Source organism: Falco cherrug, chromosome 10 (genome assembly GCF_023634085.1).
Source record: "Falco cherrug isolate bFalChe1 chromosome 10, bFalChe1.pri, whole genome shotgun sequence".
Classification (NCBI taxonomy): Eukaryota; Metazoa; Chordata; class Aves; order Falconiformes; family Falconidae; genus Falco; species Falco cherrug.
In genome coordinates this window covers 20,993,477-21,020,017 of record NC_073706.1, presented here as the reverse complement: position 1 = coordinate 21,020,017, position 26,541 = coordinate 20,993,477, and the positions used below count along the sequence as shown (strand labels likewise).

The 26,541-nt window shown below is 38.1% G+C and overlaps 2 protein-coding genes across 5 annotated transcripts in view; one reads left to right on the top strand and one right to left on the bottom strand.

Annotated features, from left to right (window-relative positions):
• CCND1 (cyclin D1) overlaps positions 1-9,246 on the top strand; it is a 20,399-nt gene extending 11,153 nt beyond the window's left edge. For all 3 annotated transcript variants that reach the window (XM_055722872.1, XM_005446104.4, XM_055722873.1), the window contains 2 exons: positions 189-337; positions 5,823-9,246. In XM_055722872.1, coding sequence (XP_055578847.1) covers positions 189-337; positions 5,823-5,978 — 305 coding nt within the window. In that variant the 3' untranslated portion in view covers positions 5,979-9,246. The remainder of the gene's footprint in view (positions 1-188; positions 338-5,822) is intronic.
• Positions 1-26,541, bottom strand: part of LTO1 (LTO1 maturation factor of ABCE1) — a 27,732-nt gene extending 1,191 nt beyond the window's left edge. Inside the window, exons 1-5 of one of the 2 annotated variants that reach the window (XM_055722875.1) lie at positions 26,386-26,455; positions 25,707-25,775; positions 23,696-23,766; positions 22,595-22,712; positions 487-646 (exon numbers count right to left, since the gene is read on the bottom strand). In XM_055722875.1, coding sequence (XP_055578850.1) covers positions 487-646; positions 22,595-22,712; positions 23,696-23,727 — 310 coding nt within the window. In that variant the 5' untranslated portion in view covers positions 23,728-23,766; positions 25,707-25,775; positions 26,386-26,455. Of the gene's footprint in view, positions 1-486; positions 647-19,468; positions 22,238-22,594; positions 22,713-23,695; positions 23,767-25,669; positions 25,776-26,385 lie in introns of those variants that run through there. The other variant, XM_055722876.1, reaches the window with a different exon arrangement.

Genomic DNA, 26,541 nt, shown 5'->3' with positions numbered 1-26,541 from the left:
GTGTTCACACGTTTGGACCTGTAACAGGTTATAGAGCAGGAGGCACCTTTCTGCTCACAGTTTTCCGTACCTTTGCGGATGCAATAGTTGGCAGCTGGTAGAAGAGTGTATGCATATGGGCAGGCTTCTCCTAAAGCAATCATTTCAGTCTTTTTTTTTTTTTTTCTCTCTCTTCTTTCTTCATACAGATATTAAATTTATTTCAAACCCACCTTCCATGATCGCAGCTGGCAGCGTGGTAGCAGCTGTGCAAGGCCTGCATCTGGGGAACACTAACACTTTCCTCTCCTATCAATGCCTCACACATTTCCTATCACAAGTTATCAAATGTGATCCGGTAAGTGACTCTTTCTCTTGGTTGATCTCCTGCCTTAGAGTTTAAGAACGAATGCCTACTTACTGCATAGTAGCTAAGCTGACAGTAAATCTTGATAAAAGTCCAACCTCGGAGTGGAGTTTTTGAACGTGTCCGTCCTAGTTATTTACCTGTTGTTATGTCCATTAATAATCTGTGACTGTGCTGTTGCAGTTCACTGATAGGAATGCCACATCCAGCTCTAATGTTTGTAAGAGGCATATCTGACAAAGCAGAGGAAACGCTGCATGGCAGAGGCTGTGTTTGGTTGTAGGTAATTAAACCAGGAGTCTATGTAAAACAAAACTTTGAAAATAAGACGAGGAAAGTGGAGACCTTGTGGTATCTCTGACCTTATCTTTGACCATTCTTGAGGCCTTTTATTGTGCCAAGTGGTGTGAAAAAGCCCTTCTTAAAAGAGTTCTAATGATCTAATTTGGTTTATTACGTGCTAGACCTGCACAGTAGCTGGTATTGAATTCCTTTACGGAACAAATGCTTGTCCCACGACTTTCTGACAAGGTAGATGGTCCTCACAGGACTCTCATTTTGCCCTGCAGCTTGCAGGAGATGCACATCAGTAACTAGTGAGCAATAAACCTTTCATGAGTGAATGGGCCAGGAAGGGAGCCTACAAGGAAGACCTAAAGTCAATGATCCATGTCATAATGGTGTGTGAAGTTGGGGCAGAGCTGAGCTTTGTTTTGTAACAATGTGGAAGACCAATAAATAGATGCTTTAAAAAGGTTCTTGTGAGGTCTCCAAGTGCTGGACAATGAGTCAAATAAAGACAACTCTGTGGTTAGCGGCAGAACTTCTGAGATGCTGTTAGATTATTTTACATGTTAATAATTTGAATACATACAGAGCTGTGCTAGTCCAGACACTGCAAAACTAGGTCTGTATAACTGGACTTTGCTGACCGCACTGAGTGATTTCTGGAAAGATGAATGCATCACAATTAATTATTCACAAAATATTCTACTTTTGATAGACTATGTGAAACAATTGCTGACAACTATGGTATGTCAGCTCATTATCTGGATCACTTCAACAATGATTCAGTATTGAGCAGGTTATTTTTGCCATTTATATTACTGCAACTACAGTAATATGGATCCAGTGCTGAAATGTTAAATACTATAGGAACTTCAAATGCTGAAATGAAACGCTGCTCAGTTTGGTATGTACATGTGATGCTTTCAGTCAGTTTGTAAACAACGTAGATATTTCAGTGTATGGTTGGCCACTATCCAGTGCAAGATATTTGAAGCAGGTACTGAGGAAAAATGCTGGGCTTGCTATCTGCTCTGACAGTATCTGATTCAGACAACATTATTTAATCGTTCCTGATACAGAGCGTTGAAGTAGATTCTCTCACATCTTGGGAGAACAACAGCATGTCCTTACGTGACTTGACTTAGTTGATGACAGAGCTCTTTTAAAAGAAGAAAACAAAGTACTTGTAGCAAGAAGGAGAATTCTTGCTTATTTCTTTCTTACTGTCCAGAGTCATTGCAAGGCCACGATCTGTATGACCTGAACTTAAAGTTAACAGCTTTAAAAGGAAGTTAACTCCCTTCCAGCTTTCGTTGCTAAATATATTTATGTGTAAGAGCAGCTAGAGTTATAAGTAAGGTTTTTGTATAGGTTGCTACAGAAAATAAGCATCATAAAATTATACGTATGTATATGTATACTGTTCTGTTTGTAATGGAGTAAGTGAAGAGCATCTTTCGCTGCTGTTGCTTTTAGTATAGAAAACTGCTTGGTTCCTGCATAGCATGATTCCCCTGCATAGAGAATTTCCATTAAGATGTGTCTGTGTAATCTCCATGGTACCAAATGCTATTCCTATTACCTTATTTCACTAGCACGTATACGAAATATGTTATTCCACAGTGATGGGTCCCCTTGTCAGACTGCACAAATGAATAAGCTTTACACTGGATTGCCCTGAAATATTAAGAGCGTGCATTATAACATTGTGGCTAACATTCTCACTGATTATCTATTAGCTAGAGCAGCTGGTCTGTTGGATTTCAGGTTATGTAATTACACTTTTTTACCTTTAGTCTCAAAGAAAGCTGAATCTAAAGTAAAATGAATATCACCTGATTGGAATTCCTTTATGGTTCATGTTTACGTTGGTAGGAGTCCAATTTCCCATTTTGCCTTTGATCAGGGGTAATTAGAAGTCAGATAATCACAATTAGAAGTCTTGGGCTGTCTTCCATCATTCTATTCCTGACCCCATCATCCAAATGGATTGAATTTTACCTGACATTCATTTCCAGGCCAGAAATTTGCTAAACTAGATTAGATTGGGTTTCCATGCTGTCTGTTAGTACACTGGAATTCGTCTCCTGCCTGCCCCTACTCAGAGGCACCTTCTAACATGTGCTTGTTATCCAGAATGGGTCAGGCAGTAACAAAGGATTTCCAAGCAGTTTCTTTTTTGTTGTTGTTTGTTTCCTTTACTATCTGACCCTGGAGTCTGATCATGTCTAATGTCTACTGTGTGTGTTAAAGGTATTTGACCACATCAGTTAAGCTAGCAAGTCTTTTTTTTTTTTTTTTTTTACTGAGGAGCTTAATTAATCCAGGAAGGGTTTATGACCTTGAACAAACTGTGGGCATTGAAAATTTGGGTAGTGAAGCAGAAAAGTTGTTGGGAGAAGTTATCAGAGTAATGCCCAAGTTTTGTATTTGCTTTTCAGTGTTAAGAAGCATTGAGAATGAAAAAAAACTTTGGTGAAGTTGTTCACAGTGAATTCTATACTTTGCAGTCATTTTTGCTAGCTCTGATACATTCCTGCAGACCAACTATTCATCTGATAGACATCTGAATAAGAAATGAACAAAAATGCCTAAAGCATAAAAAAAAATTGTTCATTCAGCTGTAGCTTAAGACATAGTCTATTCATAATAAATTGTAAAGATTATGTTTTAAAAGAATAGTTACAACATGCTGTCCTGAGAATCTCACAGGAAAAAAAAAATAGTGGTCAGAAATTACCTTTAAATTACATAGTCCTATGTCATTATTCATGATTGGACTCCAGAGGGAGAATAGGTATTTATAGACATTCTTTTGAATGGTTTTACTTTCCAGAGCTCAAATATGCTATATGCAAATGGTTAGGATTAAAAAGCAAAACAAAACACAATACCCCCACCAAAACCAAGCGAACAATCCACCCTCTCCTTCCTCTCCAAAAAAGCCAACAGGGTTCATTTTGCTCTGAAAATAAATTGGCTTTCAGTTTGGAACACTGAATATGTTATCTTGTTAAAACAGAACTACCCTCAAAAGTGCCTGGATTTGTAAAACAAAAAATACCTAAACCTGTATTCACATAATACTCTTCAAATACATCTGATTCCAAGTGTGACTGAGGTACATGGTACAGGATATGCAAGTAGAAGCCTTACAGTCAGGATTGATCCGTCCTATCTTGAGAAGGGGTGCAAGCACTTCATAGAGATCTTATTGTGAAGGCCAGAGGTATGCAGGAGCCAAAGGCATGATGACTTTAGGATATGAGGCGTTTCTTTTTGTCATTTAAAACGCTGTGTGTCTCTGTCAAGAGGAAATATTACACTAGGGTTTAAACCAGAAAAGGTCATAGGTTATGTGTTTTCAGTGAGCTGTAACTGATGGTCTGATCTGCTTAGAGGTAGGATTAACCTCCCTCTCTCTCAGAAAGGACTTGCAGAGAATTGTTTGCTTGGGTTTCTAATCTTATTTTACCCCAAATGCCGTGTGCCCTTATTGGTGGCAGAGGAGATTCTTGTGGTAGTGGAATCACTGAAAAGCTGGTAGATCACACAAGAAGCCTCTGAATGAAGGCAGAATTGAAACTGGGAAATAAAGAAAACAGCAGGCAGGTCACCCTCTCAGGAAAACAACATTCATTCTCAGTCATGCACATCCTAACACTTTTGACGGCAATTTATCATGGAAGACTGGGTTCACCGCAAGGGCTAACACATGTCATAGGTTAAATCAGAAAAGGCAATGCTGAAAGGAAACTTCAAAGTCCTTAATACACAGAGTTAAATATGTTGGGGGAAAAGCTTACAATGTTTGTTATAAAGATATGAGTAAACAGCATGCTGGAGGCATGGCAAAATGTTGTCTGATTGTTTTGCCTATTTAAGGCACCATTTCTGTGTCGTTGCAGTGGATGTACATTTTGTACAGTAACTTGCAGAAAGTTGGACAGGTTGAGTTAACAGGCCTTCTCCAATTCTAATTGCTGTGGATTGATAAGTAGAATTGGATGTATCTACTCATGGTATGGTTTAGTGTCTGGGGGAAGTTGCCTTTTCCCACCATAGATGTAATCCTGCTTGGTGCTTTATGCTTTTAATTCACAGCAAAGCCCGCGCAGGCAGCGAGGCGAGGCCCTTGCACCCTCCTAAACACTCACTCAGTAGGCTTGTGTGTGCACGTTAAGCTCTGAGAAAATGCTTTTGAAGCAAGGGAAAGAGATCTCACCCTGAGATTTCAAGGTGAACGAGGTAGCAAACTGAAAGCTTGGCAGTAATGTGTGGTTGCAAAGGTGTTTAGTGGTGCTTCTGAAAGATCTTTCCGTTTTGGGGTCATATAGTCCGGTACATTTTTCCGTTCTCTGTTAGAAATGTTAAGCTAACTTAAGCTGCCCACTGCTGGACACAGCAGCCGTTGGCAGCCAACTGTGGGCATGTGTATCTAAAGATATATGTATCTATCACTTCTAAGAACTGTGTATTACTGGAGCTGAGCCTGGGAAAATCACTGTTTATGACCATCACTTCTAATAGACTGTACTGTGGAAGTGTTTCTCTGGTAAAAGTAGAAATCGTGGGCCAGCTCTGACTCCAGCCCAGTTTCATGTCTTTGCACTACCAGTTGTTTAATTTTGATTGATTCACACTAACTCCAGTCAGACTGTTCCTAATCTCTTCAAAAGGTATAAAGCACAGCGAGGTAAAAGATAGTATGAATGGACTTTTACAGAACTGCTGTGTTAACAGCATTAGAGCACGGGTGGAAAAGTAGTAGCGCAGACTACACTGACTGTCAAGGTTCTGCCCGGGTTAGTTACTACATGTGTCACTGTAGCAGAGCATCGGTCACGTTCAGTTGTAGACCTCTGTGGGCTGAGATGAACAAAACCGCAGTTGAGATTTGCCCAGAGGACTACGCATGGAGATGCCCACCTCGGCCGTTAAATAGAAGATGGCAAGAGTCAGTTGCTCACGTCTGGATGCAGGCTAGCTTCCTGCAGGACACAGGGCAGCCTGTCCAGCTCCTGTCAGTGTTTCTCTTGCTCCTCCCACACTCCTTTCAGTCTGCTGCCCTCCCAAATAACTTGATTGTATTTCTCTTGCTTTTTCAAGAAATGGTATTTGGTCTGTGATCTTACTGTTTTTCTAAAGGACTCTGGGTCTTTTTCTCCTTCCATTTAATCTTCTCTAGGATTGTTTACGAGCCTGCCAAGAACAGATTGAATCCCTCCTTGAATCCAGTCTACGTCAGGCACAGCAGCACAACGTATCTTCAGAAACAAAGACTGTAGAGGATGAAGCAGACCTTTCCTGCACACCTACTGATGTGCGAGATGTGAACATTTAAGAGGACTTCTAAAGGGTTTGCTTGGCGAGAAAGCAGACAAAGAAAGGGCATCTGAGAAGGAATCAGCGTCAGGATCTCCCCCCCAGAAACCCTTTTCTCCAGGACATTTTTATACCAGAAGGGAAAACCAGTCTTGTTATATTTTTTTCTTGCTCTGTCTCCCTTCCATCTGCGACTTCAAACAAACAAATAAACAAAAATACCCCAAAAACTGTCTTAAAAAAAGAAAAAATAGTATTTGCATTACCCCCAGGGGTTTGTGCTACAAAAATAGAGGATTTTATACAATAATAATCAACTAGTTTTTATATTAAAGTGTTCTTGTCTGTATGTTGTAAAAATAGGCATTAACACACAAAATGTCTCCAGGGGAGGTATTAGATTTGATTTCTTACATATAAAAAAAACCAACCAACCATTTTTAAAGTAGAAGAGGGTGCTTTTTTTTAGATAGTAAATGAAATATTCTTTTTTTTCTTTAAAAAGCATAGCTTTAACGCAGTTCTAGGCTTTTCTGTATCTTGCTTGCTTATGCATTTAGTCACTTTATAATTCATCTGTAAATGTTTATTTTATTTCCTTAGGTTTTTTTTATCCTCTTCACCTTATAAATGGTTAACGTAACCCATAAGTTAGTGTATGTTAGTATGCAGCATTATTATATGTTAATCTTTTTTTTGTGCCTGTGGATTGCCTGTGCATAAGGCATTTGTAGGGTTCCAGCTTAGCATTGTTGGGAAAGGCCAATGTACTACTCATACAATACTCTATTATAAAGAGAAACAGAAATAGTGACATAATATATTATATTTTTGTAATCTTCATATTTTTGTAGTTACCTGTGTAAAAATGCTGGTCTGACCCCACAGATATTCAGCCTAATTATGGTCAGGTTCAATCCACAGTTCAGTCTTTTTTTTTTTTTTTTTTGTTTTGTTTTGTTTTGTTTGTTTGTAATATTCTAAAACCATTCCATTCAAAGCACTTTCAGTCCATTAGATATAGGAAATACATTCTTTTATTGTGTGGGAATTTTTTTTTAATGGAATGGTTTGGAAATATATAAGTGCTTGTTGGCAAACTTGGAATTGCAAAGCAAGTGCATTTAACTATGGTGTTAGAGGAGAGGTGATTTTTTTTCCGAAGGTTGTGTTCCAGTGAGAGAAATTGCATTCACAAATTGCCAGGATATCTTCCTATCCTTTTCTATAGAAAAGTTGAAGTTTAGAATCCTTTGGTGCCAACTCATCTTTATAAATTAGGGGCCTTAAAGGTTCACATATAGGACACATAGTTTAAGGATTGTCGCTAGATGTTTTACAACTGAAGGTTTTTAAACACTAAAATATATAATTTATAGTTAAGGCTAAAAAGAATATTTATTGCAGAGGATGTTCGTAAGGCCAGTATGATTTGTAAAATAATGCAATCGCCCCTTTTTAAAAAAAATCTTTCTACCCTTGATGTTGCAGTTTTAACACAGCTTATTAAAGAAAAAAGGACACGCTTCAGAGAACAAACCCAAAACAAAGCAGTCTATTTGGCCCCTTCCTATACATTTTCAAAAGCAGTCTAACCATAAAAAAAAACGCCATAGTTAATAGATATGAAAATTGGAGTACTTGAAAGAAGTTCTTATTCCAGTATATGCCCCATTTTTTTATTTAGCTACAAATAGAAAATTTGCACATCTTGGCTATGTATCTTTTTATTATTATTTTAGAAAGTAGCTGAAGGGACGTGGACATAGCTGTTGAAGTTGATGCTCGAGGAGAATGTGATGGTGAAATGTATGTGAGAAAACTGCCGCTAAGGTGTTGATTGTAAAAAAAACAAAACAACAAAAAAACAACAAAAAAAAGAAAAAAAAGAAAAAAAAATTAAAAATAAAAAAAAAGAGAAAAAAAGAAAAGAAAAGGAGTGGATGCTCCATTTTTATTGAGCTGCTATGGATAAATTCCCAGCATGGTTTGAAAAAAAAAAAATTAACATTGCTTTTCTGTATCTTTGTCATTGTGTTTTGCTGCTATTTTGTGGATCAGTTTTTTTTTTTTTGTTATACAATGTCATATACTGCCATGTTATAGGTTTTAATTTTCTCATAGAAAATTATATTATTGACATCATTTTTTTGTAGATTTTTTATGTGATCAATTTTTACTTAATGTGATTACTGCTCTATTCCAAAAAGGTTCCTGTTTCACAATACCTCATACTTCAGTTAACCGTGTCTAGACCAGGTTTTAATGTTCGTACACAGTGCCTCATAGTCCTACTGCAAATGGAAATGCATCGAACGTTATTCTGAATGGGTCTCGCGATTTGCAACTAGGTTGCATTAATTTAAAAACAGCAGACATTTCAGAAGATCAAGTAATGTCAGTTTTTTTGTTGTTATGCATTTTATAAAGCTGGATTCTTTGTCTGATCTGGGGTTTATTATCATAGTAGTTTTAAGCTGTGTTATTAGCCACATTGATATATGAAAGGTGCATTATAATATAACTCTTGTATGCCACCTGATGCGGTTTCCCATCAGTTGGGACGCATCATTTGGTATGATAGGTTATCTTCTGGAACTCTAAGTATTTTGAGTGTTTAATCTGTTATGATATACTAGTTTTTTGTTTTTTTTTTTTTTTTTTTCTTTTTTTTAATTATAGCATAATGCTAATTTAAAAAGCCTGTAAATCTCATAAATAAGCCAGCTAACAGAGTATGCTGAAGAATAATCTAGCTGTTGCCTGTATGCTGCTAAACCAAAACAGAATTAGAACTCACTTTGAGGCAAATGCAGTTAAGATCCTACATAGTGCATAAACAAAGCATTGCAATGCTACTAGCAGTCGCAGGACCCAGGAGGACTGAATACATTCTGTCCAAATTTCAGGAACATTTCTTACTGCTTACCTCATAAAACACTTCTGTTTGTGGCATCTCTGTGTCTCTGAACCAAACATGATTATTGAGTTAGTGCTTGTCGGTTATATTATGTGTTACACTGAGTGGCAGTGTGTACTGCAAATTTCTTTAAAATATTGTATGTACTAAAAGGCCAAATCCAGATAAGTGGGTTCATGTGCCAACAGAGATGCTTTATTTGTCACATTATTATAACAATCTGTAGTAAGCAAGCAATTCAGATTTGTACATTTTTATATTGTACTTATTGGCATCACTGGTCTGAAATGCACATTTTCACCAACAGACCTGTAACAGACAAGTTTCCAGCAAAAAAACCTATAGAAATAAAATTGGTAAAACCCAATGTCTGCTTGTTGTCTTTGGTTTTTTTTTCATTGCCTTCATGAATGCTGAACAGTAGTAACTACCCGATGCAGTGAGTAAACCACATGACATGTTCTGGTTTTGACTCTACGTGCTATAATAGTTGCAGCGCTGAAAACCTTTGTCGTTATTTTAAGAAACCAGAGGCGTTTTTAGCAATGGGTAGGTGACTGCCTGTTAGAGTAATGTGTATTTTTAAAGCAGGAAAATATTTTTTTGCTGAAGACTTTATTTTAAACATCAAAGGCAATTAAGAGTAAAATACCATTTGGTGGTTCTTGTCAATTAAAGGCAAAATAAAGTAGGTGCTGGACAGTATAGAATGCTTGTTTGTATTTATTTATCAGTGTAGGTTTTGTGTCCTAGAATACCTTTACAGAAGATAAAGTTTGTTTTAAAAGCAGTACGGTTAACCTGCATTCTTTTCCATCCCTTCCCCTCATACACAGCTTTTGCATCTTACTATTGTATCACTAAGATAACGAGGAATAAACCTGAAGAATTTAAAGTAAAATAAGAAAAAAATTATAACGTCTCCCCATTCATATTCCAAAGTATCTCTGAAAACTGGGGATGCATGTTATCAATTATTACCAGAGCTGAACAAAGCAGAAACAACTTATTCTCAGTGGAAATGGTCAAGTTTCTAACCTATGTATTTGACTATTTCTCCTATGAAGTTATTTCTGCCTTTAAAAAAATAATCTATGTAAGACATCCAGTGCTCGTCTCTCCTGTTGCAAATTATTTTCCCATTAGACTAAACTTCACATTTACAACTGACTGCAGGAAGTACGGCAAAGGATATGAAAAAACAAACTCCTGAGATAACACCTAACATGTTAATCAGAGTCTAGTGCAAAGCAAGTTAGCTTCAGTGCAGTTACCAACAGACAGCAAACCATCCACATCTGAAGAATCCCAACTGAGCTTGTATTAGCTTGCTAGTTTCCCCATCATTTCAGACAGAAACCTGAACATGTGTCCTACTGTAAAATCACAGATCAGGTAGGTAAAGTAGTATCGGTACATAGTGTGATCTGATTTTTTCCATTCAAGATGGGATAGCTCCTCAATATGGTCAAGTTCCACTGGTAAGCCACTGAGGAAGGTTTGTATAGCAGTGAGAGATGATCTGAACTAGATTCAGAGTGACTTTAAATACAGGTAAGCCAAGCTTAAATTGGACTTGGTCAAAAACAACTCATTTTTTCCACACAGATCTTTCTCTGCAAAATTTCAGCATATTTTAAAGAAAAACCAAAACCAACTCACTTCCGTATCACTGACAGCTAACCCCTCTGATTTTAGATGTTTCAAAATTGAATGAAGACATACTTAGGAAATCTTGATTTGGGACAAAAACCTTTTTGCTGATAAAAATATTAAAATGATTCAGTGGGAAATTTAAACCTGCATTTTGTAGAGCATGTTAAGTGGGTTTTGCCTTTCCTATCTGTTTTATAAGCTCTATTAAATTTTTAAGTGTTCTGACCAAAGTGTTCTGTGACTTAAGCAGGTTTAAGCCCACATAGTCAGCTCTGTTATTTACATTTTCCTTCTCTCAAACATCATCTCTAAATGCAGACTACTAAATTTGAATGTTAAGTGAACTCTGCCAGTATTACTCACATTGCAAAGGGCAGAAAGACAAGAATGTAGCAAGAAAAACAATTTATTATAGGCTGTAAAAAATATGCATGTTCAGCTAGGCTATGCTGTAGCTTATTAAAGGGGAAAAAGACTGTACTTTCTTACATCAGATTGAGTTGTGTACACAGAAAAACCTGCAAAAGACCCCCAAAAAAACCTCCTCAGTTCCATTGCTGAATTCAGACTGATTTGACAAGCTTGGACCTTTTATGAACACTTAAACTCACATACTCTTTATTAAACAATAAACAAGATCTGTTAACTGTAAAAACTCAGAATGCACTGACATTCAAGCACATCTGGCATTTTAAGTGATAGAAACTCCAGAACATAGAGGAGAAAGTGAAGCTTGGAGCTATTATTTCAAAGGAGTCATAGGAATGACCCAGGCATGTGGGCTAGATACTCTGATAAAGATTCCTGACAACATCATTGAAAAGCTACAATGGGACAAAGGCAGTAAAGCTATAAATGATGGCATATTAATGAATTCCTGCCAGCACCATTTTATGGGAAGTGTATCTCTTCAGATAAACACGGCATTTTTGCGATCGCACAAATATAATTGATAATAGCAATTGCATTGGCATGGCAAACATAGATTCCCATCTGGCTTTTGACCGAGTTCCAACTCAATATTCCAATCAAATGATGAGAAAAGGTTTGCAAATTAGTCAACTGGATTGCACTGATACCAAACTTAGATTTTGTTCTTTAGGGTCAAGGAGTACAGACCAAGGAGTGAGGCAGAAGCTACCCTTTTGTTTCTTTAATGCAGTAGACATTTAAGAGGGAAAATGGGAATAGTTTCTTGATGACCCTATTAGCATCTGCAGAACCCTACTTAGATCTGTCCTACTTTTTGCCTGCATGAAAATTACGATTTGTATTTCAGGGAAGTTACTGAACAGTCACAGCCATAATTTTCCTGAGGGCTCTTGGCTGCAGAGGGAACTACTAGCAGTGCTCACTGCAAATCAGGAATAAGGCACATAGGCAGCATCCTCACCCTGCATGGGTCCTGCTGATGCAGGAGCACCAGCCACTGTGTATGGCAACAGATCTGCTCCTGGGGTACACACCACCACCTCTACTGAACTCCTGAAGCTGGTTTTAATGTGGTCTTCAGAGCATCAATTCCTTTACAGAACAGCCCCAAGCTTTTAGAGAGCAGTCACTACCATACACAGGCCAAACCAACAGCAGCTTTTTACTTGTCTCAAGTTGCCTCTCTGGACACAGGAGGCTGTGTTCAGTGGCTGCTAGAGAAGGAAGGGGAAAAAAAAGTATCTGCCTGTGTGAATTTAATCTCTCTTCGCATTTTAATTACAGCTCTGTTACTTTCCTTATTTATGATAATATCCTTGAAGAAATTATTTCCAGTTAAAAAACCATGTAGCATATCATCTCAAAAACTAGAATACCAGTGTGTCCACTCACTTTAAGACTGCAGTAGAAAACTATTTTCCCATCATATTCAAAATATATGTTAATGGCCAGTCACAGTACAATCTTCCCTGCTAACATGTCTGTCAAGGGATGAAGCCTACCTGAAAGCCAAACTGCCCAGTCAAATGAGACCTTGACTACATCTGCTCAGCTCTGACTAATCGGGCATGAACTGGAAAACAAAAGAAGCAAAGTAAGAACTTTGTTAGGCAACTGTTGCTAAATTCACACTTCATAACACATTTAGGGTGGGTGAGCAGAGGGTGATAGGAACCTCCACCCCACCAGTAACTTGCCTGAGATACGGAAAAAGTCAGAGAGAACAGCCTGGGACTGCTTGTGCTGACAAATATATAAAGCAGTTAACTGGTTAAGAGGTAAGCCCTCGGGGCTGGACAGCACTCCAGGTACAGGTATCTAATACCATCACAAAAGCTGAATCAAAGGAAGAATCCCTACGTGCACAGGCCAAGCTCCAAGCCAGGACCTGACACATCAACTGGTTGGAGAAAGAGACCTTTCCTCCTGGGCCCATGTGGTGAAGGGTCTAGGGCTTTGATTTGTGCACACAGCATGTACATCACAGATGGAAGTTGCTAGCCACTCACCCTTCCCAATCTGCTAAGTAAATAAATTTTAGATTCTATGTTGCTGAGTGGTGGGGGTTTGTTATTTCATCCATCCCACCCATGTGCTCTGTGTCACTTCATCCATCCACAAGCTGTATTCCACTCAATGCTTGGTCTCCTATGTCCACTAACACGTTACCTACCATAAGGATGTTATTTGTAACATTAGCACCAGTCTTCAAGGAGCTGGGCTGAGATGGGCAAATGATTTAACAAGCACCACTAAACCCCCACTACAGCACTGCAACAACCCACCTGAGCCAGTGCCAAACGAGTGACCTAGTGTCCTAAGTCACTGCTTCGACGGCAAACTGTCTGAAACGAACAATTGAGCTTTTTGATGTTTTACTTCTCCTTTTATTAGATTCTATCACTATACATTGTTTGAATACAGGGTATTATTTTTGAACAGCTTTTTTTGCTCCTTGAATACCCACAGGCCATAGTTCTCTATGTTCTGTTGCTGGCTACTTTAAATACAAAGACCAGACCTTCAGCAAATGTATACTGTGCAACATAGCTATGTTCTTTTTATATGCACTGATATAACATCTTCCCAAGATTTCCAGAAGGCATCAGCAATTATTTACCCAAAATTAAACATTATTTATTATAAACACAATATATTTGTTTCATGGTTTTGACTCAGTATTTCTGTAGCTGGTTTGGTTATTCACTATGACTGCTTCCTTCCTTTTAGACAATACATCTATCAGCCACATATTAATTCATGCTTCTCTCTCTACGGAGACCCTGGATTGGATTGCAAAGGATCAGAAAGGTTCCCCCCTTACAGACCCTATCTTTCCAATATAAGTGGAAGAGCTCATCCGTCTTTGATTCTGCATGGTAGTGCTCAATAGTGCTGCAGAGTCAAACAAGCATATGTAAAGGCTCACGTGTTTGGGGAGAACACACAAGTATTCTCTTATCCTCAAATAACTTTCCAATCACCTAAATACAGCCCTCCATGTTTTTAAATCCCTCTGTAAACCTGCTTAAGTGTCTCCAGGGATCTCTTTCCACTTCTCCCATGCTTCTGCTGAAGGAGATTTTCAGGCAAATCACATGCCAAAGCTCCTTGAAAAAGTCTCGCCACATTCTTCTCTAACACGACTTACTTCTTTCGCATTAGTTTGAGAAATAATGATGCTAGTGGATTTTTGTGGAGTTTGTCCTTATCTTATTGTGTGAGAGAATTTTAAAGAAGAGCAAGACACACAACTATAATAAGCCAGATTCTCAACATGAGGTTCTAACCATGTACCTATGGTGAAGCAGGGTTATGAATTCCCAAACTGTGCTATAGTATCATTCTCCACCCTACTCACATGTTCTGGATATGACACATAAAATGATGCCACAAGTCCATGAGGTTTTAGGTTTACAGTGCACTCAACTAACTGCACCACAACCAAGGTCTCCTCAAGAAGGAAACAGACTGCAGACATAACCTCTAGCTCTGCTTAAGTGACATATTATTATATTGATTCTTAGTTTCAAAGTAATTTTGGTTTTACTTCTATTTCAGAAACCGTCAAGTGCTTATTAACAATAACTTCTGCATGTATGTTTTTTAAAGGAGGTAAACGGGGTCTCAAAAATCCAATGTCTGCACATACATTGTAAAAAAAAAAAAAAGCCAGTTTAGAGAACAATGTAGGCATGTGTTTTTAAACTACTGTTCGTGCAGTCTGGTCAGGACTGTGTGACACAGTATACAGTGTTTTGTCATCCAAGGAATGTCTTTGATCAAGAGTTTATGCAAGAAGGAAAAAAAAAGCCATGAAACCCTAATCCGTTCCCACAGTCCAGTAAACGTGAGCTGGACAAACACTGGACAATAGCAGTAAAGCTTGCTGCTGGAACAATAGCTGCAACTAAAAAAATTAAAGGGTTGCTGACTCACAGTTCCTACCATCAAGAAAGATTCCATGCAGTGTTGATTATTCTGCAGAATCCTGAAGATGCTGAAGGTTAAAAATTGTAATTACTATTACATAGAGATAAAGCAGCAAAATATGCTGCTGAACAATCAAAAGTGAAAGACAGCAACAAATACTGACATCGATTTTGTCTAGCGCAGAGTTGGGATGCAGAAACTGAATAATCAATCTTTCTACCTAAACATTTTGCTAAAATAAACTCCGTAATTTTATTATAAACAAGTATCAGTTAAATTCTTTCAGTCAGTATGCCGCTATTCCAGACGCCATTCACACAAATTCTGCCTGACTACAATCAAGCTTTCTAATTTTCCAAAACAAAAGCTGTGCTGTTTCTTATACCTATTCAGAAATCTTCTCTAGGCAATTTTGCCACACCAAAAAGATACACAGAATTCTGTATTATTGGTAATTATATGTATATTAAATATGATGGAAGAATTAAAAAAACACTGTATAGCAAGCCACTTCAGAATCAAGTGGCATTAACTATGGCTGATTTTTTTAACCTTTCATATATTTCATAAGAATGAACGGGTACTACTTTAATAAAGATTTCCAAAGTCTCCTATGCTGGCTAAGTTTCAGATAAGCTTAGTGACCATGTTTCCTTCTGCATAGCATTACATCATCTGGTAGAGCTGTACGTATGTTCAGGAGTTGCAAAATACTTTAAGAATTTTAGTATGAAAAATGCTGCAAGAATTTAATTATTACACTTAGGGAATAAACTCCTGTGATTAAGGTAGGAATACCGACAGTGTGATGCCAAAGAGATATTCAAGTTAGCTACAAATGAATTAACTGCAAAAGCAGTGTTAAAATAGAGCTCATTTCGATATTTAACAGCATTGTACATCAGCTAGATCAGTGCTTTGTTCCAACACAGTCTGCTGCGTTAAGCTGGCTTTAATTTTAGCTCAGGTATCACCCCATTGCACAGGGTAGTCTAGACAACCTGAAAGAATCCAGTATCTCTTCTTGTCTCTGCTAAGGAAACCATTATTTTCAAGTTTGAGTGCATGGAGTCACATACTTAGGTGACTGCTTTCAAAATAGTGCATTTTTTTAATTTAAATTTTTAAATGTCAATAGAGGCTGAGCTGGTTCTGCAATTCCAAATGCTGGGACACACTGAAGTGCTTCAGTACCAGATCGCTCTAGTTGGCCTTTGTATGTTAATCCCAGACACCAAAACTTGCACCTGGAAACTTGCCACAGAACTCATTTCATACCTCCCAGATCTCCATTTTCTCTGGTGACATATAAATTTCTGTAGTAATGTGTACTGTCATAACTTTATCCATTAAAAAAACAACTGGCAGACTGCAAAATGAGAATCTTCATGGTCACTTACTAAACTATGAAAGCTTGGGTTTTAGGTTGTAATTAGACCAGAACCCATTGCCAGAAGAAGTTGCAAAAGGCAGTATTCAAAAGGCACTGACATTCATACTGAATAGCACCAAGAACATAAAGAATTGTAACACTAGTGGAAATATTAGAGTTTGTTTCAAACCAAAGCCTTTCCTCTTTAAGATCAGGGTGAGACACAGTATCACACATGCACTGTTCTATCTGCCTAATCCAACCTTTTTAAAACCTCCTCTGCAGTGCCCTGAACAAAATATTTTTTTTAAAAAAATTTCCCTCAGAAATAAAGATTTTAATCCAAGCGGCCTTCTGATAATTCTAATACTCCAGCATATTTCAAACTGCGTCCTTAAGATCATTAGGCACACCAACACCAGCACTTTGTCAAAAACATGTAGTGCTTCATGCTGCTATCAGCGCAGAAATTGCTTAAGAAAGCAATTACCCTGACAAGGAGTCATCCTCATCTTGCTTGCCCACACCTTTACCTCCAGACAATGACCTAAGTTAACATCATCAGTATTCCCCTTCAAACATTTAACACTGCCAATTAATTACAGGACATTATACAAAAAACACCCACAAATGTTCAAATAAGCCACATAGGGAGAAGGCACCCACTTTTATTTCAGAACAAAACTAGAAAAGAATCTAAGATTATTAAACCAGATCTTGAAGCAGAGGCTATATCTAATAAAATATACAGCTTTGGCAGCTTATGAGTAAATAAATATTAGATCCAGGCCTGTAGTTGCATGATTTTGATAAACAGAAGATTCCATTTTTAATGCTCTTTTCTTGTAATACCTTAATGTGGAGACAGGTGTTAAAGCTTCACATTCAAAAAGGGATGTAGATGCATACAGGACAAAAAGGTGTGAACAGAACAGGATGTATGGATCTAAAAACTCAAAAATTCAGATTATTTGATGTACTTCTGTGGGGTAAGTCATGTATCTTAAAAGGGGTATGAGTTTTTACTCTGAAGCACTGCAGAGTACTAGGGTGCAGGCAGACTTTTGACAGACGGATCTCCCTTTGTTCCAATACAGGAAGTTGTATTTACAGCCAAAGTGTAAATAAGCATTCATAAACACATCCTAAGGTTCAAACTCTCTTTCATCTCTTCAAAAACTAAAACTTGTAGGTTTATCAACTTTGGAACTGATCTACTGAAACATTACAACTCCTAATTTTATCTCAATGTAGTCCATCTATTTAAAAATGTTGTAACTTTCCAGAAATCCTAAAGACACAGACCAAAAGGTGTACTTTACTCTCCAAAAATAATCCTACATAACCAGAGTGTTTAAACCAACCTTTATTTTTCTTCCTCTAAATAGCATATAACCACAAAGCTAGCAGCACAAGTTTGCACAGGTTCTATGCACACACTAGAACACACTGTTGCTTATATATTTAATACCTCGATAGCAATCATATCAAAAAGTCACATAATCAAACAAGGCATGCCAAACTGTGAAGCCAGGCTTTCCTTACACATCCACACACAAATTATCATAACCTTGTTTCAGGAAAACATAATAGGATTTCAATGAGCCAGACTACCCCTACAGGGTTGATTTTTAAGTGAACAATTGCACAGCCACATTTTTTTTCTGATTTATTTCACCCATTTCTGTTGATTACTGACATTCAAAGCTGAAATTGATCCCCTTCACATTACAGTTTACAACAAATGGAAAGTATGCCACTTAATGAAGATAGAACAAGTATTTTATTAATGAATTTTACTAGGAAGCTTTAAAAAACTCCATTTTTTTTTAATTGTACTGATCTAGTACGACACAGATAACCTACAAAGTCAGATTTACACATTCTAGCGATGGCTGATTCGGTATCAACAGCTGATGATCCCATGGCTATAAGACAGCATTCAACCAGGACACACTTCTGCAGGGAATTAATTCACTGTAGGCAGTTTACGTTGCTGATGCCTCAAAACTGACTCTTTAGTACATCACATGCCATAGAAAGAAAAGTTAAGAGTCTTCGGGACTGCAATGGCTTCAGTACCCTAGCAGTGACCAGCTTTGTATCCACCTATCAACAAAATTCTATAAGCCACAGTTTCAGCTGAGAAATGACCATGAAGAAACAGACCAAGCAGAATGCAATCCAGGCAAGTCAGAAATGTCCAAGTTAAATGCTTCAAACATTCCTCCCTAACTACCAAGCAGTATCTGGAGGCAGTGAATACGATACATTTTTAAGTCTCAGCAACTTCAATGATTTTAGCAGCAATTAACTTCACTGTTCTTAACAGATCAAGTACTTCTGCAAAATTTCAAACTTGTTTGACAATATAGCACAAAGCCACAATCTCTATGCCATACTTTAAGAACCACTATTATAATCTACAAGACTGCATTTTTCCCGTATCTTTTCCACCCAGTCTTTAAAGCCATACTTAAGTTGCACAGTCAAGCATTCAAGCCAGGAAATGTCTGAATGACCATGGGCCACAGAAGCTTTACCCAGCCTCCCTGTGCACAGATCTTCTGATAGGTCTTTAATTGCGGTGTTAATGCTTGCTTCCACCAGAGTCCTGACCACTCAAGACACGGGATGAGTAATCAGAAACCAATGAAGCCATTTATAAGAATTTGGTTTCATTTGTTACAGATTTTAAGATGATGTTAACATAACAGGCAAGGCCTCAAAAAAAAAAAAGAAATCACAAAACTGAATACTGTTTTTTGAAATTTTGATGGATTTTTCCCCCAGTAGCATTCTAGTTGGCTTAAGCACACACCTTTCACAGGTGTTTGCCAACTGTAATGTTCCTCATTTTCTAGGTGACTGATCTGAGAAACACAGGCAAAAATACAAACATGCAAAAAAGCTACGTAAGCCACTCGACGCTGGCAAGAAGCACATTCTGAAGCACTCAAAATGCAAAATTACTTGGAATCAGTCACATTAGACATTTCACATTAGTTAAGGCAAATCAGTATTTTGATGTAACCTGGGCTTTAACTCCTTAGCTGTAAGGTACAAAAATACCACTACACTATGCTGTGAAGGCTCCACCGATACAGCCCTCAACAACACAGAAAACCCTACTCCGTTGCAGAAAACAGTTTAAAAAAATTGACACCAAAGAAAGTACACAACTACATACCCAACAGAATTTTTAACCATACCTCATTTAATAAACACCATCAGGCCCATACAAGACATGCAACAGAAGATATTCAGCAAAACACAGACTCATGAAATAAGAGATTCCATCAGTATGTACACACATACAGAGCTAAATTAAAGACCTAGCAGCAAACCCTAAACTTTGCATATCCCAGTCTGAGATTCTGGTTGCTACAATCTTTATAGTTAAATAGATGTGTGTATATATATATATATATATATGTGTGTGTATTTATATAATAATTTATTCTAACAATAATACTTGTTATAAATAAAATTAAAGCAATAAAAGAAAATTTGCCACCAAACCAATTTTCAAAGTCATTGACCACCTGATCCACAAAGACCCTTTCTCTTCTTAGTCAAACAAAAATAATTTTGCTTTTGATACTCTACAGCAGCACTTTCATGTCACTTACACATCATACACTTCTATTAAGCAAATGCTTCACAGATACTTGGAGCTCTCACATCCCTTTCTCTTGCTTTTACATACATTTTTGTAAACCATGTACAAAGATTCCAAAAAAGGCTGCATTTTAAAGCACGAATACTTAGAGCTCCGGCTTTTACTTCCCTTTGTACTACCATTTGGAAGAAAACAAAACTGCCTTTTTTAGACCAAGATCCAGAGGGAGTTTATTTAAAGTATAATTCATGGACTTCAACAAAAGATTTTGAGTCAAAACTTCATCACAGATGACTACCTAGTGATTCATTTCACTAATTTGAAGTAAACAGGTAAAATACTTTGATTTGCAAAAATAAACTGGTTTGTAGATACAGAGACAACTTCTTCAAATTTGTGTTTCTCTGAAGTGATAATAAAGTCAAATTATCTTTCTTTTCTCTAGTATGTCATCTTCTTGTTTTGTGTCTACCTATTTACTGAGATTACAGGGTATGCTAGTTTATTTTGCTTCTATTTTACAGTACTTGCAGTTTGGTGCCTGTCATGGTTCCCAGTAGTTTAGCTGCGTAACAGTTAAAAGCCAACCGCACTCAAACTGTCCCAAATGAAGAGACCATCATTGCTGTCATGTCCCTTCCAAGGTCTCAAATGAGGAAACAAGCTACACGAGTCCTACCTCAATATTACTTTATTTCACAGAAATTCACCACATAACTAGAAGAGCTGTATCATGCGCACCTATGTTCTGCACTCCGTTTTAACAACTTCTATCTCTAAATATTTGTGAACTCTTAATGATCTGTTTCTTACACAATACAACCTCCTCCACTAGATGGCTCTGACATTCACTACGTGTATCAAAGCTGTGTGAACACTTAAAATACGTACGACAATAAAACAAAGTACACCAGCAACCACTTACTAAGAAAAGCCTCTGACATTGGCATACTTGTATGCTCAGAAAACAGACAAAAATTAAAACATTATTTTGAAATTAATGAATACACACACGTGCAACTCCCTCCATATTGTCAGCAAAACTGTTTTTATCTTCAGAGTCCAAAATCCAAAAATGTTAGCAGAATGCATGTTCTTCATATCCCAGTTGGAATGCACAACGTACATTTTAAAACTCCAAGATGTTTATTTTCTTGTATAATAAAAAAGCTGTACAAGTAAAACAGAACTGAGGTCTAGGTGTACAAAGTAGTGCTGTTCAAGGATATGGCCATATTAAAACATGTCCTTCACCCAAGATACCTGACCCTCCGTACAGCTTCAGATACCCACAGCAGTTTTATCTGTCTTTATGAAGCTACACTATGCCATGCAGACTTAGCCAGACATGCACACGTTAGAACTGTTGAAGGATCTTCTAGAATTCATTATATAACTGTATCGCCAATAGTATGCAAAGACATCCAGCACCCCAACCTAAAATACCTTTCAGGTAAAATAACTGACGGTGTTTGCCTTCAACATAGTTGAATACATTTAGCTGACAGCATCTGTTTTTTGGAATGAGACTAAAGAGCACATTTTCAAGGGTGGAAAATAAAAAGTTATTCCTTGATAAAAGCTACTAATAAATACATTTGATCAGTATCACAACTCTTCTGGTAGTCATGCTTCTCTCACCGATCATTTAAATTGCTAGCTTTTTGGGTCTGGGTTTGGTGGGGTTTTTTTCCCCACACTGGCTCAGTCTGCAGAACTAGCAGAAAGTACAAATTTCATGTTCTGAGCTGCGGCTACTTTATGAGCAGGTATCTAAACCTTTCTCCTTCACATTCTGACTTCACCTGTCATTCTATCCTTTACCCACAGAAATGTTTCCTACTGCAAAGTCTGCAGGCAATTGATCGTATTTTACTTCACCTACAATATTTACACATCGTGTAAACTGAGTGATCTGCATATACAGATTTTTAAATAAAATATACCTTTAAATAAGGAAACTGCAAATGTGTATGTTTTCCTTCTGAGGAATTAATCTATTAGTGTAAGGCTAGTGAGGAATTAAAGCAAGCATTTCTGTTTAGGAGGTTTACACACTAGTGTTTCCTAAAAAAACCCTGGAGATGACAAATGTTAAATGACATACAAGAAGTAGCATTGCAAGTTCAATGGTTTTCCCTTTCCCCTTTAGTATTTAGCAACTCTTCACTATTTTGATTTTGTTTAAAATAAGAGTAGATAAACACTTTTCCAGTTAACTGTTCTTTTAATGTTTCTTCTTTGGTCATCCATGTTTATCTTCATTTGTTACATTCAAAATGTTAGTGAAGATCTTGCAGTACCAATTCTAAAATCAGACTGAATATTTAGCATTGAACAAACCTAAAAAAGAATACACGGAAGTGTTTCAAACCATCTATTTTCAAAGAAAAATGTTCAACAGAACTCCCAGTTCCTCCATTTCTCTTCTTCTGGTCCCACTAGTTGAAAATACTATTTGACAATTAATTACTTTTCTTTTAAAGAATATTTTTCTTCTATTTTGCATTTGCTATCTGTTGGGGGATTTTCAGGTACCAAGTATTTTCGCTTAATTCACTTCCAGTATTTTACTATGACTGCAACATAAGAACAATAATCGCTTTGCACAAAGACTGTCTTTTTGAACAGGTTTAGAGACTGAATATTTTCAGAAATTAATATCATTGTGTGCTAAAATAACAACTTAATCCTACAAACCTGTTTAAATTTTCCTCTGATTTTTTCCAGGTCTTCTTGCAGCTTATCGTAAGTTGGGTCCTCATATGGGAATTTCTGAATCATCCCTACTAATAAATCCAGAGCCCTCATCTTTTTGCTACAAAAAAAAAAATAAATCAAATCAAAACAGAGAAACCAAATAGCCTACTACAGAAGTTTTTTCAATCAATCAATATGAAAATACTACTAATACTTATATATAGCTTAAGAGCACAGAACCCAGCCCTGCATCCTCCTTTAATTCAACTTCTCCCATTTAGCTCACTGACAGTGTGTATTTGATACATATTTAAGCCCTAATCAGAGATTCAGCTCAGCACAACTGACAAAGTTAAGGTTTCCCTTTGAACTTACCTGCCAAAACCCGAAAAATATTCAAAGATCTACAGAAATATTAATTAGATGACCAAGATAAACAAAGAGACATAATAAAAAAGCTCACCAGAATAGAAATCAAAATGTCTGACAGTATGTTGGCAATTCTGTCACATGAATTAATCAAAACTGGACAGAACAAAAATTATGGAAAAAACATTCAAAGTCAGAAAAATGTACATTGGAAGGGACAGCTGGAGGTCATGCAGTCTACCTTCTGCGGAAGCTGGACTAACTTCAAAGCTAGATAAGGTTGCTCAGGGCCACTGCCAACCAGATTCTGAAAACCTACAAAGATGGAGCTTCCAGTGCCTCTCTGTACAACTTGTTCCAGCACTTAGCTGCTTGCACTGGAAAGGACCTTCTCCTTATGCCATTAGAACTTAACTTGCTTCAGATGGTGAAAATTGCCTATTGTCACTGCAAGGAACGTGTCTTTACCTTACCTAGAACTTCCCTAGAAGTGGTACAACTAGGTACCTCCCTTGTCTTTTCTGCAGGCTGAAGAAACCAAGCTCCCTTATCTTTTCAGTATCACATGGTCCAGCACATGATACCACCCTAGCATCCCACTGCTCACCTTTCTTCTGGTTTTCAGTATTTCTTTTGTATTGGGGAAGAGGCAAAACTGGACACCATAATTTGAAACAGTATTAAAGGAAGGGGGATTATTATTATTTTTTTTTTAAATAAAAAAACCCATACCTGTTCTTTTCATCTGTGCATTTCTGGAGCATACACTGCCACGTCAGTGCAAACCCCAGGTAGTAACCAACCTGCAAATGGGAAGAATTTTGTGACGGAAAAAACCCAAACAGGTAGTGTATATGTAGTCAAACCAACATAAAGCACTACATTGTATCCCCTTCTTCAGGACACAAATCACTGGATATGCAAACGTGTTTCTACGCTGGAAATATCAGTAAATTAGGATAGGAGAAACAAGGGCCATCTGTGTTACACAGTACAAGAAGCAGAAAACTTCTTGTAAAAATCTACTTAGCATCAGAAGACAGACTATTTAAAATGCAGAAAAAAGTAATTCCGCAAAACACTAGCTGTACTATATATGCTTTGAGCCCCACATTTATTAAAGCATGGTAGTAGGGAAGCAGTCAGAAAGCAACCTATTTAAGATGTTTGGTAAGTATCTGTTTTTGCAGCACTGTCAGTTTATGCAGCCCACATACAGCCCTACAAAAGAAGTAGACAAGATGGACCAAGTGAGCCACCAAACCAACCAAAGAGGAACCCCCCCTTTTTTCTGAGTTAAGAGGCAAACAATTTTACAGGTCTAACTCAGCAGGCTAGCATGGAATCAGTAAGAAACATGAAGAGATGATTAGGCCAGCTTTGATGCCAGAACTTTTCATTACAACTTTGGACACCAAATGAAATAGGAACATAGCTAAGTTCTTCAATGCACCAGCTGGGTACTGTGTCTAAGCCTGCCTGAGGGATGTGCCTGAAAACAGACACATTTTAATTATAATGTCTTACTTTAATTATCCATCAAGCAAGGCCAGCATCAGATCAGTATCATAATTTTGCCCAAGACATAAAATAGGCTCACAGGTCCACGATTACTCAAATCACTCTTTCTCCCATTTAACATGACTCACTGTCTATAATCCTACTGTCCTCTGGAGCTTCCTCAATGTAAGTAGATTACAGCACTTCTCTATTATAGTCTGTCTGGCACTATTTTGTATAAAGCTATCCAGCTTTGGAGACTGCTGTTTAACATTGTCATCTCAGAACAAGACAGTTGTAGCGTAAGTAGGAAAATATTTCATTACTGTACATCTCTGTATCACACCCAAATACAAACCAAAAATCTTACAATAACCAAACTGCCAAAATTTTGACAGTTTACCTTTTTCACTTCAAAGCAGATTAATTGCATTGCTACTGTTTTTTCTATAGATAATTAACTTTCTGAAACTTGAAAACATCAAAAGGGACAACTGTCAAATTACCCAAAGGTTTTCAATAGATCAAACAGATTTAGGTTTGTGGTGCTGCACTCAAAGTCTGCCATGAATCCTGTAGTACAGCTTCCCAACAAAGCTGAAAAAGTTCAGTTCAGGTCCAAAAATACTGTAACTATATTATACAGATCTGCGCACACCCCATGTTACATAAACTTGAACTGGACATAACAGACAAGTTAAGGTGCCTCACAACCACTCTCCAGTCCTTGCACTTCTAGAAAGGGTTGTTGATTCAGGTACGCCATTGGTGCAACCAGAATTGCCCCTTTAGGGTTCTCCACGTTCCATGTTTATCGCTAATGCTGAACTGCAGCAGATGGTACAGGGGTGGGGCTTTAGCAAGAATTTTGGGTTACAAAAATAAATGTATAGTTCATTGTGATTTTTTTCTGAGCCAGGTTGTTTGAATTAATTTGTTTCTTCCTACCCTCCCTTTCAGGAAAAAAAAAAAAATCAATATCCCATATAGCAAATAAGCTCAGAAAACATAAAACCATCTGTTAATTGCTCATATCAAAATACCACCTTTGAACTAGTTTTATGGGTCCTCTTGGACACATACAAAGCAATGGAATCCAGCAGGCCTCTGACTACCAATATATCAGGCTTTGCTTAACAGTTTCTGTGTTACAGTAATTTTCTAACGACAAAAACCATCATGATTCTGAAGTATTTTCCCATTTACCTCAGACCCAATCTTGGCACCATGGAGCGATCCATACCTCCTGCCCTCAACAACTCCAGCATGACTGCCTTCAGCATACCCCTCCTGATACCCCTCACTGTGAAACCTATAAAGACAAAAGCATGGATTTTTATTACCTATTTTCACTTTATATCAAACTCACACTGCACGCAAGCAGGTCACCGAAACAAAACTATGCTGGATCACCTCTGAAATGCAACTATCCATATTTCAAAACTCCACATAACTGTTTTAAATTAAGATGCAATTACGCACACCATGATCTTTTCAAACAAGTTTATAATAATGTGCCAAGAATAGCGCACTCTGCAATCCAGCTCAGGACTTTTACCAGAATAACACCGCTAACTACAAGCTCACAACTCCGGGCCAATTTTCCAGACGGCGGAAGAGCCGAGATCGAGCAGGTCGGTCGCTCAGCAAGAGCAAAGAGCGGCATTTCTCCCGCCCTTCTCCTTCCTCGCCCCTTCCCCGGGCTCGTTACCCGCCCTTCGCCCATAATTTTTCCTTCTCGGCTCCTCCTGCCGGCTGTGGAGACCCAGGCCCAGGCCAGGGCTCAGGCTGAGGCCCAGGCCCGTGGCGCCCCTTCCTCCCCTAGGCCAGCCGTTACGCGCGGCAAGCGACGAGCCCGCTGCGGCCCCACCTCCACCCCCGAGACCCCCGAGCCCCAGCCAAGGCTCCCCCACCAGTCCCACCTCTCCTCGGCCATCACGATCTCATCGAACATGTCCGTGCCGGCAGCCACGGCCGCCATCGCGCCGCCACAGCCTGACGGCAGGGCCGCTCGGCACCCGCCCCCGCGCTGGGCATGCCGGGAACGGACGGCGAGCCGGAGGGGCCGCGGGCGGGGC